The sequence below is a fragment of the Malus sylvestris genome, chromosome 17 (assembly GCF_916048215.2).
Source record: "Malus sylvestris chromosome 17, drMalSylv7.2, whole genome shotgun sequence".
NCBI lineage: Eukaryota > Viridiplantae > Streptophyta > Magnoliopsida > Rosales > Rosaceae > Malus > Malus sylvestris.
Genome location: NC_062276.1, coordinates 5,987,305 through 6,005,029, shown reverse-complemented (window position 1 = coordinate 6,005,029; position 17,725 = coordinate 5,987,305). Strand labels below are relative to the sequence as shown.

At 41.0% G+C, this 17,725-nt stretch overlaps 2 protein-coding genes across 2 annotated transcripts; one reads left to right on the top strand and one right to left on the bottom strand.

Moving 5' to 3' along the window:
* The first annotated feature begins 489 nt into the window (after positions 1-489).
* LOC126612004 (uncharacterized) lies at positions 490-2,209 on the top strand. Its single transcript, XM_050280292.1, has 4 exons — positions 490-828; positions 916-1,046; positions 1,114-1,189; positions 1,273-2,209. The coding sequence occupies exons 1-4, from the start codon at positions 582-584 to the stop codon at positions 1,929-1,931; spliced, it is 1,113 nt and encodes a 370-aa protein (XP_050136249.1). The 5' UTR covers positions 490-581; the 3' UTR covers positions 1,932-2,209.
* A 1,183-nt stretch (positions 2,210-3,392) lies between these two features.
* LOC126610124 (AP2/ERF and B3 domain-containing transcription repressor RAV2-like) lies at positions 3,393-4,717 on the bottom strand. The gene has a single exon (XM_050278107.1). It carries the CDS (start codon positions 4,435-4,437, stop codon positions 3,472-3,474), a length of 966 nt encoding a protein of 321 aa, XP_050134064.1. The 5' UTR covers positions 4,438-4,717; the 3' UTR covers positions 3,393-3,471.
* Between the last annotated feature and the right edge of the window lie 13,008 nt (positions 4,718-17,725).

The window sequence follows — 17,725 nt, the reverse complement described above, 5'->3', positions numbered from 1 at the left end:
GGTCAAAGTGGGAAACTAATGGTTGCACAATCATGTGTGACGGATGGACCGGCCCGACCAGATTGTCTATCATCAACTTCATGGTATACTCCAAGGGAAAGACAATTTTTTTGAAGTCTGTTGATGCTTCAGACCATATAAAGAATTACAAGTATATTTACAAATTATTGAGGGATGTAATCATGAAGGTGGGAGAGCATAATGTTGTCCAAGTCGTGACCGACAACGGTTCTGCATTTGTCAAAGCTGGAAAAAAGTTAATGAAGCATCATAATGTGTTTTGGACATCATGTGCAGCACATTGTATTGATCTCATGTTTGAGGCAATTGGGAAGAGAGAGAATGTTGCTACTGTGGTCAAAAGAGCTAGAACGATCACAAATTATATTTACAATCACGGTTGGTTGTTGGCAAAGATGCATGAATTTTGCAAATGAGAAATTATTCGTCCATCTACCACTCGATTCGCCACCAACTATATTGCATTAGACAGCATACTCAAGAAGAAAGCAGGGTTGAAGCAACTATTCACTAGTGACGATTGGGCCAACCACAATTTGAGCCGCTCAAATACAGGTCGTATGGTGGAAAGTATAGTGCTTGATCATGCTTTTTGGACTCAATCAGAACATGTGTGCCAAGTGTTTGAGCCTCTTTACAAAGTTTTACGGATCGTTGACACAGAGGTGTATCCTACTATGGGGGCAGTATATGAGTTGATGCGTGTAGTGAAGGATGAATTGGAAAGAAAACATGGTGCAAGGTGGGTTATAAAGATAATTGAAGACCGATGGTATAAAACATTATACCACGATTTGCATGCAGCAGGTATAAATTATGTCATAATTTTGCAATTCGTTTCTTTAGTTGCATAAGTATTATTTCTCTTATTAGAGTATGTGTTTCTTTGAACAGCATATTATTTGAATCCCCGATACCAATACAGACCCGGTGTTGGAGATGATGGTAACCTTATACGTGCTGTACATAATGTATACTCTAAATTAGACCCTGCATCACCAGCAGTTGGCCAATTTGGAAATGAGGTAGACAATTACTTAAATTATAATAATTACTTTGTTGGATTAAACTAACACGATTTATTGAATTCAGCTAACATGGTTTAAAGATGCAAGAAGAACTTTTGGAGAACCAACATCAGTTGCTGCTCGAACAAATATGTCTCCTAGTGAGTATAAACATATTTCACTATAAGTTTATAATAGAATTTGTTGGAGTTATTAGGCTTATCAACATTGTTTTTCATTGTAGCTGAATGGTGGATCATGTATGGGACCGATGCACCAACTGTGAGAAAGTTAGCAATCAAAGTATTATCACAAACAGCTTCCTCATCTGCTTGTGAAAGAAATTGGAGCACATTTGCACTCATACACACAAAGCAAAGAAATAAGTTGGCTCATAGTAGCTTGGAAAAATTAGTTTATTGCTACTACAACATGAAGCTTCAAATTCGAGATAAGGAAGCAGAAATAGATCATGTCGACCGTGGGGACCCACTAGATGTGTTTGATATTGTTGGTGAAGATGATGATACAGAGGGTAACCAACTTTTTCAATGGATTAGACCTCTTCATCTAGATGATGATGAAGGCAACCCAGCTCCCAGAGTTGCTGAAGAAGCACGTAATGAAGGGATAAATGTAGAAAGAGTATTAGAGGAGGAGGTGGGATCTAGCAGCTCTGACTCTTTGGAAGAACTTTTGCGCCCAAGACCAAGAAACACTGGAATTCCACCTTTTCCAATCCTACACAACCACAACATCGTGCTGATACTAATGATAGCTCTAGTACAAGATCAGGAGACTCACCTACCACCGGAGGTGGGAATGATGAAGGACATAGTGGAGCTGGAGGTAGTGGTGGTGGATATGGAAACTATTATGGATCACCACCTCCCGGATATATGAGCCCCTTCACTGGTGAGGCAAACTTCACGCATGCAACACATGATGATGACCATGGCAGTAGGCGGGCAGGACCAGGAATTGGTGCCATAGGGAAGGACTATACTCGCAGAGAAAGAGGCAAGGGGATTTTGTCAAGTCAAGAAGATGACTCGTTATCTAGAACTTCAGACTCTGTTGGATTGGGAAGTAGTAACTATGGTTATACTCATAACCAACCATTTCCCTACCCTTCATATCCCATTCCTGTTGGGATGGAATCGAGCGACTCATGGAAACAATCCCAGACTCAATTTTCAAATGATTTTTCTCATGGACAACCTCATCCAATCTCGGATCCATATGGGTGGCATGTTAACAATTACATGCAAAACTATTTTGGGGATTTATCATTTGATAACTACTCTTCACAATACACTCATTCTATACGTAGAGATGATGAAGATAGTGAAAAATTTGAACCTCATAGAAACTCTATGTGGTACTAAAGTGTAAAATATTGTACTAATTCATTATATATAAATGATTATGGTGTGTTTAGACTTCTTTCATTAATTACTACATATTTTCTACACTCACAATGTTTGTCAGCTCGCTATATAATCAACTTGATAATGTTAAATCCATCATGCAATGAATTTCTTTCCAATTTTTTGTGATAAACTAATAGATAATTGACTAAATAAACATCCTACAAAGTTTCAATAAAAATTTCCAAGTTTTTCTTACAATTTCCGTGGTTTCCATGTAATTTTTATCGATATCGATATTTTACCGATATTTCCATCGATATTTCCGTGTTTTCGGACTACCGATATTTCCGATATTACCGATATTTTCTTCCTTGGGTGGGAGAGAAAGGGATCTGGGGAGGGCAACATAGGTTGATGGGTTTTTATTGGTTTTTTTGTTTTTTGTTTTTTAATTTTTTAATGTTTAATTAATTTTTTAATAAAAATGGGTCCCGTCTCTAGTCACGTAAGCACTTAACGGAGAAATTAACAGAAAAACTGACAGATGTCTGATATTGGCACAAATTCGTAAGATGAGGTGTGACATTGTCAATTTTAAAAGATGGGGTATGGAAATGTCGCAACACCAAATAATTTTTTGTAATTTACCCTAAATAATTTAATTATTAGAGTCCAAGCCCAAGAGCCCCAAGGTCCATTTTTTGATAATTAATTATATATTAATTATCAATTAATTAGTACATCCTAAAGCCTAATCCCAAGAATGAACTCAATTTTATTCTACATGATCTATCACACCAATCACTTTCTACAAGGGACTTGTGAAAGGTGGTAATCTAAACATACCATGACAACTTGTTTACGCACAAAAGAAAATTTGTGTCAAAATTGAAGTTTGAAGTTTGAACCCTCCTTTTTGTATGTTTGCCCTTTTTATTTAACTATTGTGTTACGATATATATTTGGATACAAAACGATGGCATTATAATGATAAACATACCAAAAAGGATCTTCTCATTGACAAAACACGAAAAAGATAAACATCCCAGTAGAATTACAATTCGTTCTTTTCACCTTAAACTAGCTCCAAGCCTCCAACACCTGCTATTGTCTACAATGCAACTGTTACATGTTTTCATAATGTTAACTCCGAACAACCTCACCACTCCATCATCCTGAACCGCCGCTAAAGGCTCAGCAACCCGCCCAGCAGGTATCTCTCTGAACCGCAGACTATCGACGTTTCTAGGTCTACATTCAATGAACAGCTTCTTATCCTCCCTTACCGATCTCTGAAACCTCAAAACATCACCAGCTTTCAACTTCTTCTCCTTCACAAAACGTGTCCATCCCTTGGTCAACACATAACTCTGACTACTACTCCAATAACAATACCTAAACCTCCACACGTTCCCTTCCTCATCCTCAAAATTCAACAAAACCCCTTTACACAGTTCTACACTCTCATGAACCTGAAAATGCTTCTCAGCTTGTTGTTTTGGTATCACCATACGATTCAACCTCCCTACGTCGCTTGGCGTCGCCACCTTCTCGAAAAGCAACTCCCTCTCATAACACGCGTCAGTTGGATCGACGTGACACTTACTTCGCTTTCGACCACCACCACGAACTCCGGCGTTCAGCAACTTATGCTTGTACATTTCAAGCTCGTTGACGTACGAGTGTTTTCGAAGCATGTCAACGATCTCAGCCTTGGAATGGGATTCCAAGAAAATGGCCTCGTTGCCATCTTCTATGTAGGGTTTTATTTGGCTCTGACAGAAGTTTGTGATGGCAGCAAGTCCCCGGAACTTTAGCAAGGCAATGTCGTAGGTCTTAGCAGCTTCTTCTTCTTCATTGAAGGTTCCCAACCACACACGTTGGTGCTTCTCATATATTTGAGCCCCCCATCTACCATTGGGCTGTGGTACTACTCCCTTGTACCTAGAAGAAGGCAACTTGTTAGAACTTGCATCCTTTACCCCATTATTTGATGAGTCACTCGTGCTCTCATTCAAGCAATCCATCACATGCATTGGTCCAACTAAATTTAGTTAATAAACAGCACAGCACAACAAAAGTAAATGGAAGGGACTACATATAGAGAGTGAAAGGTATCTAGATTTACTCGATCCAGCCGCTGACAAGGAGGAGGTTCAGACACTAGGGTTTTTTTATCCCGAGGAAGAAGAAGACGAGTTGAACTCTTGTATTTCTGATATTGATATAGGGTTGAAGCTCATAGGGAGGCTCATTTTTTTTTTCCTGAAATATGAGAAGAGTGTATGGTATATTATATAGTTGTGTCGATGCGTGGGATGGTGTACTTAAAGTAAGACCAACTTGAGCAAGTTGATGGGTTCAACTAAAACTTTTTACATTTTTTTATGCAAAATTCATCCCCCTTGATCGAACTCTCCGCTGTTATTAAAACCTTACCTGATCTGATCTCATGGTGCCCTAGTTGCCTGCTTTTCACATCTCCAGAATAATAATGTGTTGGGAGGCAGATTCTCTGCTCTCTCACTTTTCTTATCCTTCTGCGTTATGATTAAATCACGTCAATTTTTTATATTATTTTTTATAAAAATAATAAAATAAAAATAAATAATAATATCAAATATTGATATAATTTAATCGCGATTACACAAATAAAAAGATATAAAGGAACACGAAAAGTAAAAAGGCAGAGAATCTTCCTCCAATGTGTTGAGTTTTTGAAGCCCTTTCCTTTTGGCTTTTGCTTTCCTTGTCCCATCCAAACCTTATCTCGCAGTATCTTCACCACAGTACTATGATCTGTTGCAGCGCTTGTTTATTAGGTATTTAATGTGGGGGAGAGGGGATGTTCCTCGATCGGATGGGATAGGTTGAAATTTCCTAGGCTGGACGTGGCACGTTTTGATTGGCTCAATACGTACGTGGCCTTTTGTGATTGGTTATTGCATAAGGGATATTTGTCTTATTGTAAATAGGGTTCACACTTGGTAGTTGTGAAAGTCACTAGGATTGCAAAATATTATCCTTTGCCCAACATATGGCAGGTTATCCCACATTTCGCTGTATCAGGTCTGGTTTGTTTGTCAGTGCATGCATTTGGCAAGAGAAGAATTACTATTATAACTTTTATCAAAAACTTGATGAACTGAATCTAGCTAGCTACCTGCTATTCCCAGGTAAAACATTTGGTAGAACATATTCAATTGTGTAGTGATATATAATAATATATGTGCATGAATGCATGAGTTTGTGACCAAAATGCAGAATCAATTGTCATATCCATCGTTTGAGTTTTCAGCTCAAAGAATTGGCTTGGCCAATGATTCATAAAATCTAGTTGAAAATAACCATTAAGAAAAGCCTTCTTTTAAAAATTGTACTCTCTCCTGGTCTTCAATATACCTAATATATACATTGGCAGTGGATATACGTACATTGACAATATTGACAATAAACTTGATATGAAAGAAATAATTGAGTGTTCTATGTTAATATGGTCGATGCGTCAATATTTTCTATCTTGTTGATATACTTGTCAAACTGAATGACATATAAAACTAGATGTAAATACATATTTGAGAAAATGCTAGATGAGATTGGTGGTTTTGTGGGAGGGGTGCTAAACCAATTGCTTTAAACGAAATTTTGATAATGAAAATCTACAAAGTTCATTGTATTTATTTTATTTTTTGCATCCAAGCGAAATTGAGGGGTCAAATGTAGGATCGGAGCTCAAGCACCAATTTGTGTCCCACTAGTAGGGCTTCGTATTTCCTTCGTTGTTGCTTTTCTTGGAACTCAAATTTTAGGACCTCCATGAGTGGTGCATCCAACTTTTCTCTCAGGGTTAAGGTGAAGCCCAGACGCCACTTTGAATAGTCACCCTTAGTTATCTACTCTGCCTCAACCTCTTTGAGGGAATATGTTAAAGCTTCTTGCCCCATAGCCTGTAATGCTTAAGGAGAACACCAAAGAAATATTGATCGATTTCATGTGTAAAAATAGTGGGGAGTGCCGCAATTTTCTCCATATTTAATCCTTCAATACCTCCAGTGAATTGATAAATACTTTTAACCAGTTGAGTTCTAATTCCCCATACTTTGGACATTGACCATTTATATATTGGTTTGGGCTATGCATTCATGAACTTTGTTTTGCATATTGGGCTTCAATCCAAAAATCGGTTTGCAAGGGCTTCCACAGTTATATCTATGATCTCTCATGTGAAAGAAGTACCGAGTTTTAATCTAAGAATCCGACCCCAAAGATTGAATTATCAAAGTCTAAAGGATCACAAAATGGACCACCCTAGTCTTGTGTGATGTTTGCTACATACACACATCAACTAGAAAACGCATAAGATGGGTACAAAATAGCTCATTACTCTATCCAGATTGGAAGTTTCTGGGCAGAAACAGGATGGTCCATCTTGTCTGGGGTTTGTGGAGTGTTCTGAATAGATATTGCACATTTGGGATTCTTTACTATGTAAGTTTCTTTGTTATTTGTCTTACAGTTGTTTCAAAATATCGGTCATCATTCTCTTTTGTGGGGAACCAATTCCCGAAGAAAAATAAATAAATAAATAAAAAAGCGGTTTCGTCCTCGGTGAAACTATGAACTCGCGTTCAGCCTCAAAATAATAACATTTTTATCATTAACTATCCACACTCTTTTATTTTTCGAAAATGAACTTACGTCCGCTCATTTTCTTCTTTTGTAGATTAAATAAATTTAAAAAAAGGGACAAAAATGAATGTAAATGCGCACAAGGTAATAGACGTGTAAAAATAATTTTCACTATGTTTTCTCGCATATGTCGTATACAACTCGTGATAGGAAGGAACTACTGCACTAAGTTGCTTTGGAAACACCAGCTTTAGGTTCTACTGTATGAATTTCATTTTCATATATAATATGTTTCTCTATATATATGTATGATTTTGTTCAACACAAAACAAAATGAAACTCAATCGTTTCTTGCTTGTTACATTGGAAGGAATTGGGCTAATTTTATCCCACTTGAGACTTCCGAATCTATCTCGCTGGGGCAAATATCAAGATTCAAGAGGCTCTCAAACATTGATTTTGAAGAGAAACATAAGAAATATGTTGAGAGTGAATTTTATATTGAGAAATGAGAGACCTTGCATGTGCTTATTAAGCAACCTTCTATATTGCCAATTGGTTCTATGGGGGAACCTCAACTTCTTCATCGTATCAGAGCAGGTTATCTCATGTGTGAAATTCAATAGTCACACGTGTGGAGCCAAAAATATTCACTAAGTGACACGTGGACTTTGGGACAAAAGAAGACAAAAATACCCTTGAGGTATAACGGGATTCCTACGCGCAAGTAGTGGGTAATCATCCTCAACCAATTAAAAAATGCTCCAAAAGAGGTAACAATTCAAATCCTATCTCATTTCATATATTTTTACCTCACTTTCCTTCCTAGCCAAATAATTAAATAACCATTCTATAACCTACCAAATATTCCACATAAATTGAGTTAATTGACAAATTAATGGGATTATTACCTAATAAACTCATTAATTTTCAATTAAATTATCAATTAAAAGCCAAAAATCACCCTAAAAGCCGTTGGTCCTTCTCCAAAATGGGGGCCGGCCATTCCCTTTGATTTCCTACCACAATTTGCCTTTTTTACATTGGTTAGCTAATCTTTTCAACCATTATTTGATTGATTAGCTGATCATGCCATGAAAGTCATAAAAACATTCCCTTTATATTGATAATTAACCAATTAATATATTATTCTTAATTAATATATTAATTGCTAAATTAAGCCACCTCCTATCCCTATATATATGCTCCCATTTCTACCAAAAGCCCATTCCAACACTTTGGCAAAAATCCCAAAATTCTCTAAACACTCTTTCTCTCTAAATTCTAACTTTGGCATCGGAAGTTCTTCGGCCAAAGCCCCCCCATTCATCGTGGGCGCGTGAGGCTCTTGGCATTAACCTAAGGTGTTAATTGTTTTGTAGGTGCAAAATCGTCCAAGATCAAGGAGGAAGAAATTTGCATCCACAAATTGGTGCTTTCTTTGAGAGCTGAAATCCATACTCGTAGAAGACTCTCGCACAAAAAGGTTTTTTCTTTATTTTCTAGTCTATTTGAATATTTTTCATACGTTCTTCTTATTAGAATTTTTTACTTGCAAAGGTTCTTTGATAAAACGTATAAGCAAAATATAATGGCTAGAAATTTAGAAAATTCCACGAGTGAAAATTCTAATGTTCAAGAAATGGGATTGCGGAGATCCATGAGGCTAAATGTGACAATAAGTGGAGCAGCACCACCACCACGAGTTTCCACCATGGGAACCACCACGGTGGCTACCTCGGTAGCCACCCGTGGCGAGGTCCATGGTGCATTCACCACGGCTCGAGCCGTGCCATCCAAGGCTCACGACACCAAGGCCACGGCCCAAGTCGTGCCATCCAAGTTTGCACGGGCCCGGGCCCAAGCCTCGCATTCGCTTGCATCACATTCTAAGCAGTCTGCTCCCGCCAAGCAACCTACTCTCGCGGCCGAGCCTGCTCCCGCCAAGTAACCTGCTCTCGCGGCCCAGCCTGCTCCTGCCAAGCAGCCTGTTCTCGTGACCCAGCCTGCTCCCGACGAGCAGCCTACTCCCGTGGCCCAGCCTGCTCCCGACGAGCAGCCCACTCCCGTGGTCCAGCCTGCTTCTGTCGAGCAGCCCATTCCCGTGGCCCAGCCTGCTCCTGCCAAGCAGCCTGCTCTCGTGGCCCAGCCTGCTCCCGACGAGCAGCCCACTCCAGTGGTCCAGCCTGCTTCCGTCGAGCAGCACACTCTCACGGCCCAACCTGCTCCTGCCAAGCAGCCTGCTCTCGTGACCCAGCCTGCTTCCGTCGAGCAGCCCACTCTCGTGGCCCAGCCTGCTCCTGCCAAGCAGCCTGCTCCTGACGAGCAGCCCATTCCCATGGCCCAGCCTGCTTCAGTCGAACAGCCCACTCCCGTGGCCCAGCTTGCTCCTGCCAAGCAGCCTGCTCTCGTGGCCCAGCCTCCTCTCGACGAGCAACCTACTCCCGTGGTCCAGCCTGCTTCCGTCGAGCAGCCCACTCTCACTGCCCAACCTGCTCCTGCCAAGCAGCTTGCTCCCGACGAGCAACCCACTCTCAAGGCCCAAACTGCTCCCGTGGCTTTCCAAGCAGCCCAAGTCGGCCCAAGACTATCTCAACCATCTGGACCTACCATCGAGCCGGGAGCATTCTCACCATATTTTTTCGCGGATTTGACATTTCCCAACTCAAATCTCACGCCCGGAGTCTACCACCCTTCCACTGCCCAAGGAGACGCATTCCTTCCAAGCTCTTCCAATCCAAATGGCGAACAACACTTGTCTCGACAAGTCATAGAGTTGACGAGCGCCCTTGCACAACAGACAACCTTGGTGAATCAACTTTTGCAACGCATCGGGATCCAACGTGCCCCGGACGAGGTATCCTGAAGTAGGACAAGGGCAGACGAACATTTCCAGCAGTGTCCTGGCAAGCAGCCACTCGACCAGCCACGAGCCGAACGTTTGGGCAGTGTACATTCCCGTCTTAGAGCGCGAAGGAGCATGCACTCTCGATTAGGCCCACGGAGGAGCACACATTCACGGTTGGGGTCATACTCCGATAGTCAACATGAACAACCTTCCGGGCAAAGTGTCTATTCGCAGCTAAGCCCACAAGGAGCGTCTTCCACCTCACATCAGAGTAAGCAGCACGACAGATGGAGAGAAGCAGTCACTCAATCCAGCTCAAGTTCAACCAGCAGCCTGTGAAGAACTCGCTCGCCTACTAGGAACGCACCACATGCACTGCATCCGCGGCATAGACGAGCCAAACACATGGAAGAGCAGCCTAGACCAGCAAGTCATGACTGGGGGCAGCCGAGAGCTCAGCTACCCTAACAAAGGCAAATTCAGGAAGAAGTAGAGAGACTCTTGACCAAGCGATTACATGATTTCCAAACCAACGAGGTCACCGACAAGGCACTACGACGGAACATAACCAACATAAGCAGGTCACCCTTCACGGAGGAGATCGAGTAGGCAGAGCCTCCACGCGAGTTCAGCATGCCACATTTCACATCTTTCAAATGGGATGAAGACCCGGAGAGACACTTAAAACGTTACCAAAGTGCAATGATCCTTTATCGAAACAACGATGATCTCATGTGCAAGATATTCGCCACCACTCTACAAGGCGAGGCGCAAGATTGGTTCTACACCTGCCGCCACAATCCATCCGGAATTTCTACGAACTTTCTTTGGTTTTCACCAAAGAATATTCATCCTATCGCTCGATCAAAAAGAAGTCTGACCATTTGTTCGACGTCAAGAAGATCCCAAAGGAGTCGCTTCGCGACTATGTGAGGAGGTTCAAAGTAGAGAAGGCAAAAATAGTCGGATGCAACAACTCGATAGCTAGAGCAGCCTTCCAAAAAGGACTTACAGCAGACCACCCGCTATTCGGAAAATTGATCATGAAAGAAGATCTAACTCTGGCAGACTCTTTTGCTTTAGCAGAGAAGCATGCACTTTGGGATGAGGCTCGCTAATGCATATTCAAGGACTTGAAGAAGTACCCGACATCACCTCCCTAGAAGCAGCGGAGGACTTATTCGCATGTTTGACGGTATCTAAAGTAGCAATAAGCTCTACCATCATGCGAGAAAAGCTGGGGGCCCGACTACCTGTATTCTACAGTTACCTGCAGTCATCATCATGACGCACTATTCCGCCGAATCCAAACCGGCGACGATAAAGGCGTAGACCCTGGCAGATGCAAAGTTTTCTGACGAACGTAACAACTTGGCCCAACGATGCCCCGAAGGCAGTCGATCACACTTTAGCCGCACATATTCCCTCAATGGAGATTTCTGGCATTCGCATGTCAACGGCGCATCCAACTACAAAGGCTCGCGAGCAGCCGTGGTTCGTGGCAACCGACTACTTCACCAAATAGGTGGAAGCAGAGCCCATGACGACCACGATTCAGACGGACATAGAGCGCTTCATATGGAGGAACATCATTTACCAATTTGGCATCCCTTAATCCATCGTCACCAACAACGGCCTGCAATTCGTGGGCAAAGATTTGGCGAAGTTTTTCAAAAAATATGGCATCAAGCAGCATATGTCCATGCCGAGATATCCTCAAGGCAATAGGCAGGCCGAAACATCCAAAAAGATGGATCTCATCTGGGAAGGTCTGTACAAGCTCAGCAGAATAGGCGGCAAGAGTAATTATACCCCCGCTACCATGAAACGATAAAAAGATCGAAAAGTAGTGGAGCGCCTACAATATGAAGAAGTACCATGTGTGACCTCCCACTACATCAAAGCCCGAAGACTCAAGAAGCTCGACGGGCACCACCTCACAAGTCGAGGACTATCCAGTTGTTATGCAGTTCCTACCTTACAACTAAGGTCTCGTTCGTTTCACTCGTTTTTCAATGAGGAATTCAGAAGTAATCACAACTTGGCTCGGCTGCATGCTTATAACAACTGATCACTCCGGCACTTCAAAAGAAGACTACGCCATTCTTAGGGACCCATCGCAGGAATTGCACCCCCCGAGGGACCAACCATGCTCTCTAGTGCGAGAGGGTAAACTAATTGGTCTCCAGTGCGATAGGGTAAACCAATTTCCCGACACCCATATGGGTCAGCTCTCCAAGACGGGAGGATAAACTTTACACTCCGAATATCCAGACGTGGATGAGCCTGGTTGCCCTAGTATAACTAGATGCACGATGGCTTGCGCCGGGATTCCTAGAAGTAGCCGCAATGGTCTTTTTTAAGGCTTAGCTAACTGAAGGATTTTGGGTCTCTTGGCCTAATCTGTGGGGAACCGGGCCCTAGAGACGAAGATGGCACATTACGCAGTACATTCGATGGACGGCTGCCCTGGAATCCTAAAGTTGCTACCGAGTGCACTAAGGTAGCCTACGGATTCCGGAAGACTGCCTACGGCTTGCCCTTCAAGCAGTAAAGCCGCGCTAGACTTATGCAACCGCACATTCTTGTGAAAGGTTAAACAAGCTAGCGCGCATATACGAAGTTTTATCCACTACCGACATGCTACGTAGTCGATAAGCTTCACCTCTGCCAAGCGCGGAACAACCTACACCAAGTCCTAAAGTGTTGTGATATTTGCTACGCAACTTACGGAATTGAAGAAAGTCAAGGTTAACAACCTAGTGGTTACGCGGACTTGTCTGCTTCTGTAAGTAAGGCATCCGGCTGCCAACCCTATGGCTAACAACTTTGCAAAGTTCTACACCAACACCTACGGCTGCATAGGCTACGCGAGCTTGTTTGCTTATAAAAAAGTAGCATGCCTGCCACTGGTCTATCAAGTCTAAAGGTTAGGGCATGAACAAAAGAAGTGAAGATGAAGAAAACGAAGGAAAACATGTTTACAAACAACTAGCAAAGGCCGAAGGAGTTCAAGCAAAACAAGAGCTATAAGGAAAAACAAAGAAAATCCTAAAGGCTACCTAAAATACTACACTACAGCAGCTTGGACATCCCACGACTACTCGGTCGCCACACCTTCAACAGTCGTAACGCTCTTAGCAGCGGCATCATCCGGTGCTTCACCCTCGGCTGCCCCAGTCTGGGCACTAACTTCTCCAACTATTTCACCAATGGAAGCCTTAAAAATAAAAGCAAATAAGTCTTCTGGAGAAATAGAGAAGCTCATCCACTCCCTTCTTAGCATAAGCAGCAAAACGAAGCTCATAAATTGCAAGCTTAAGATCTTGAATCTGAGGCGAATCAATCTCAGCAGCAAAGGGAGCAGGCTTTGGCGCCACTTTAGCAACAGAGTCCACCTTACCACTCTTCATAATAGCAAGTCTCTACAAAGGTGAATCAGACTTGGCTCCCAAAGAACGTCCTGGTATAGACTTCGGCACTAAGGGCATGATAAAACCTTTACGCTGAGCAATCTTATCCACAATTATACTAGCCATTCTCAACATGGAAGACGCCACATGCTCAGATCTAGCAGCCTTATTTTTCTTCCCATTGGAAGAAGTCATGTCAATCACATACCTCTCGGTAGCAAGCGGACCCTCATGAGCAGCAGAAGAAGTCTTTAGTTTTTTCTTAACTGGCATCTCATGAGCAGGCGGGGAAGATATCTTCTTTCCATCTTCATTCATAGTAAGCTCCACAACAGCGATCAGACGAGCCAATGCATCCGCCTTGATCCTCTTTACCTCCTCTTTCTGGAGCATCCCACCTTTCTTTCAGCAAAAAGGACTAAGCAGCCAACGACATTCATGGTACTCAGCAGGGGAGCTCAACCCAGCATTCCAACAGGCAAGAGGCCTGCATGCCCAACATTCCAGCAGCCCATGAGACCCGCAATCTCCTTATTTCTCTTAATCGCCAGCCTGGCCCAAGTCAGGTCCAAGAGCCCAAAGGACATGAGCCATGTGGCTCACCTAGCACTGCGCCCCAGCGCCACAATCCTCGACCCCAGCTGCACAAGCTGCCCTTGGCTCAAGCCAAGCCAATCTACCCAAGCAGTGGTCCCTGCCACGACATCTCCTCAACCCATGCCGAGCCAGCTCCTGGCCCCTGCCAGCCGACGTGCCGCACCACCCCGACGGCTACCCCGCAATAGCACTATCCAAGAATAAGGCAAGAAAAATTAAATTTTTCTTACATTGGTGCGGCACGAAGAAGACGAAGAAAGCAACGAAAGACGGTCCTTTGCACGGGCAAGATGTAGAAGATTGCTAGAGGAGGGGGAACAAATATCCTCTAAGCTATCTCTCTCTTGTAGGGTAGAATAAATCGCTCTCCAAAGTTGATTTAATAACCCACTTAAGGTGGACTTAAATAGGCTTTGAGAGAAATTTATTTCCTTTTCCTAGAATGATCTAATTTCCTATTAAAGAGAGAATCAACATCAAAATAGGAAGCAGTCTTAAGTTTCCTAAAGCAAGAAGATCTCTACACCTGCTGCCCTTTTCTGCGAGCAGCCCAACAGATGTGGGGGCATTTGTGGAGCCAAAAATATTCACTAAGTGACACGTGGACTTTGGGACAAAAGAAGACAAAAATACCCTTGAGGTATAACGGGATTCCTACGCGCAAGTAGTGGGTAATCATCCTCAACCAATTAAAAAATGCTCCAAAAGAGGTAACAATTCAAAACCTATCTCATTTCATATATTTTTACCTCACTTTCCTTCCTAGCCAAATAATTAAATAACCATTCTATAACCTACCAAATATTCCACATAAATTGAGTTAATTGACAAATTAATGGGATTATTACCTAATAAACTCATTAATTTTCAATTAAATTATCAATTAAAAGCCAAAAATCACCCTAAAAGCCGTTGGTCCTTCTCCAAAATGGGGGCCGGCCATTCCCTTTGATTTCCTACCACAATTTGCCTTTTTTACATTGGTTAGCTAATCTTTTCAACCATTATTTGATTGATTAGCTGATCATGTCATGAAAGTCATAAAAACATTCCCTTTATATTGATAATTAACCAATTAATATATTATTCTTAATTAATATATTAATTGCTAAATTAAGCCACCTCCTATCCCTATATATATGCTCCCATTTCCACCAAAAACTCATTCCAACACTTTGGCAAAAATCCCAAAATTCTCTAAACACTCTTTCTCTCTAAATTCTAACTTTGGCATCGGAGGTTTTTCGGCCAAAGCCCCCCCCATTCATCGTGGGTGCGTGAGGCTCTTGGTCTTAACTTAAGGTGTTAATTGTTTTGTAGGTGCAAAATCGTCCAAGATCGAGGAGGAAGAAATTTGCATCCACAACACGTGCTCAACGTCAATCAATTTGTGTTGTCTATGCGTTAGGCTTGAAAATTTGCCACACTTGAGGCGGCGTTTTGTGAGTGAGTCTCACATCAAAAAAAATAAAAGACCTTACATGTGCTTATGAATAAGTAAGCTACTCCATATATTATCAATTAGTTTTCTAGTGCAACCTAAATTTCTTCAAAACAAACCAAAAAATGTTCCATTATTCCCATGTTTTGCCTGGTAGGTTCCTCTTAAGATTTCCTTAGAATCTTTTGGAATCAAGAGCTTCTCGCAATTTGGTCAAGCTAGAGTACTTTGTACAATTCAAAACCCAAAGATTAATTAAACAAAATCCCCCAAAATCTTGTTGAGATTTGCACAGTCTGATCCCAAACGAAATTAGGCGACTTAATACACTGAACAAATTAATTTAGAGATATTCGGAGGAACATAATCTTTTATTTAACCAAGAACAAACTTTGTCCGTTCTTCACTTTTGTTTTTATGCCCAAGTTTAAAATAAACCCTAACGAATTAGAAAACATTGAATGGACGCAATTGATAGGAGCCCGAAAGGCCCCCTCGAATCATGAACAGTACAAAAATCGATGTTATCTCAGGCAGCACCCATGACCCTCACGAGGGTCTCACGTGCTGGGGTTGCCTTGTTTTGGATTTACAACCATGGCGACGTGACTCGCTAGTTATGTGTTCCTCAACAATTTCTTGAAAAATATTGTTTGATTGCATATACAAAAATAACTCATTAAGATAGGCACAATCACATTGTTAAATGGGATGTATAGACTGTAACTAAATTTCTCTTCCTCTAAAGTGAAAAATAGAACAATAGATGTCAGTGTGACCAGTTAGCTACGTCATTCTAATATTGTTTACTATAAGATACTCTTTTTGAAACTAAGGAGAATTTGAGCTCGCGTGGAAAGAGATCTGAACACTTTCTTAGCCAACTGATCTTAACTTACATCCTAAACCTTAACTCTTTGTAATTTATCAAAGAACACTACTTGGCTCATTAAACGAAGATCACAATTTCAATACATTACAAAAGTAACAAATCACAATTTAACATCATAAGTAGAATTCTTTATGAACTATCTGTCACCTCACAATTTAACATCAATTTCCATGCTAATATTATAAAACATTGTACTAAAAGCATGAGATAATAGAGCATTTTTAGATAGTCTCCTTAACATTTCTCTTCCTAATAAACAACACCTTACATGGAAGCATGCCAATATTAAAACAAAAGAAGAGCCAATCAATACTTTGAGACAAGAACCTGGACCAATTTTGACAATGGAGGTAGTCAATTCAGATTTGAATTTTTTTATGGACTTTGTCTCCTGAAACTGGATCTTCTATGAGGTTTTTCATCTATAATGTAAAAGCTGCAATGGGTCCTACTGTTTGCTCTAATAGCTTCCTGGAAACATCCTATTCAAGATGGGCCAGGCCCAGAATCAGATAAGGCTTAGATTGGACTCACCTGACCCTTTCCGGCAGGGAAAAAGATCTGGAGTCTAATTCAATCAAAAAGCTGTTTTGATGGGATTTATTTTATTTTATGAATTAATGTCTCCCATTCATTTGGTGGATGACAGTAGATTAAGCATATAGTATGCCAAGTACTAACCTAACTCGCTAACCAAAATATACTTAACTTTTGGTTTGCCCCAAAAATATACTTGTAGTAGTGTGCATCGTTCATATGAAGATTGAAATGAGAGATTTTTCAGCGTGCCTGAAATAGAAGCACATACGTTATATGTTATTATATAAGTAGGGGGACATTTGAAAAAAACAAATATCTTCCATTTGTATAATAGTATATGGTGTGCCGTCTTGTGTTATGGGTATATTAAAAAAGATTTCCGAACAATGCTTTGAGAGCACTCTAAGTCTCTAACTATGGCAATTTGTGCTAATGATATATTGATATGTGTATTTTTTTACATAGCATTGACATACAACAATGTTGTACTTGTATCATGTAAATCCTTGTCTAGGTGAGCACACATTAAATTAGATTTGTTTATATGAAATACTAAGGTAAACCTACTATATGGGTTTGAAATTTTGCATTCCGTACTTACTATAAGGTACAATAAAATAAGTTGGGTTGGTCGGTCTCTTGGTATAATAGAAAAATTATTGTTTGGTATTGAAAGTCTGAAACATGTTATTACTTGGTATTATTAATTCACTCATATTTTAACATAATTGGTTAGTAATGCTCATACCATAAGTTATAAACTCGTCGTCCATCTGGATTATAAGACACAAATTGATTATATTATGTAGGATTCTCCCCCCAAATACAAGTAAATTTAGAAGATAATTTTCACACACTTATTTTTTCCTCATGCACATCCCTTTATTTTTTGCAATTAAATTAAAATAAATAAATAATAATCAAAGGATATAAAGAAATATAAGTATGCCTAAAGAGAAAAAGG

What these genes read in the sequence shown, in the direction of transcription:
- LOC126612004 (XM_050280292.1), top strand. Translation starts at nt 582, where the DNA reads ATGGTGGAAAGTATAGTGCTTGATCATGCTTTTTGGACTCAATCAGAA. An exon ending in CCACGATTTGCATGCAGCAG is followed by an intron (nt 829 to 915) that starts GTATAAATTATG and finishes TTCTTTGAACAG; the next exon opens with CATATTATTTGAATCCCCGA. An exon ending in TTGGCCAATTTGGAAATGAG is followed by an intron (nt 1,047 to 1,113) that starts GTAGACAATTAC and finishes TATTGAATTCAG; the next exon opens with CTAACATGGTTTAAAGATGC.
- LOC126610124 (XM_050278107.1), bottom strand. Translation starts at nt 4,437, where the DNA reads ATGCATGTGATGGATTGCTTGAATGAGAGCACGAGTGACTCATCAAAT.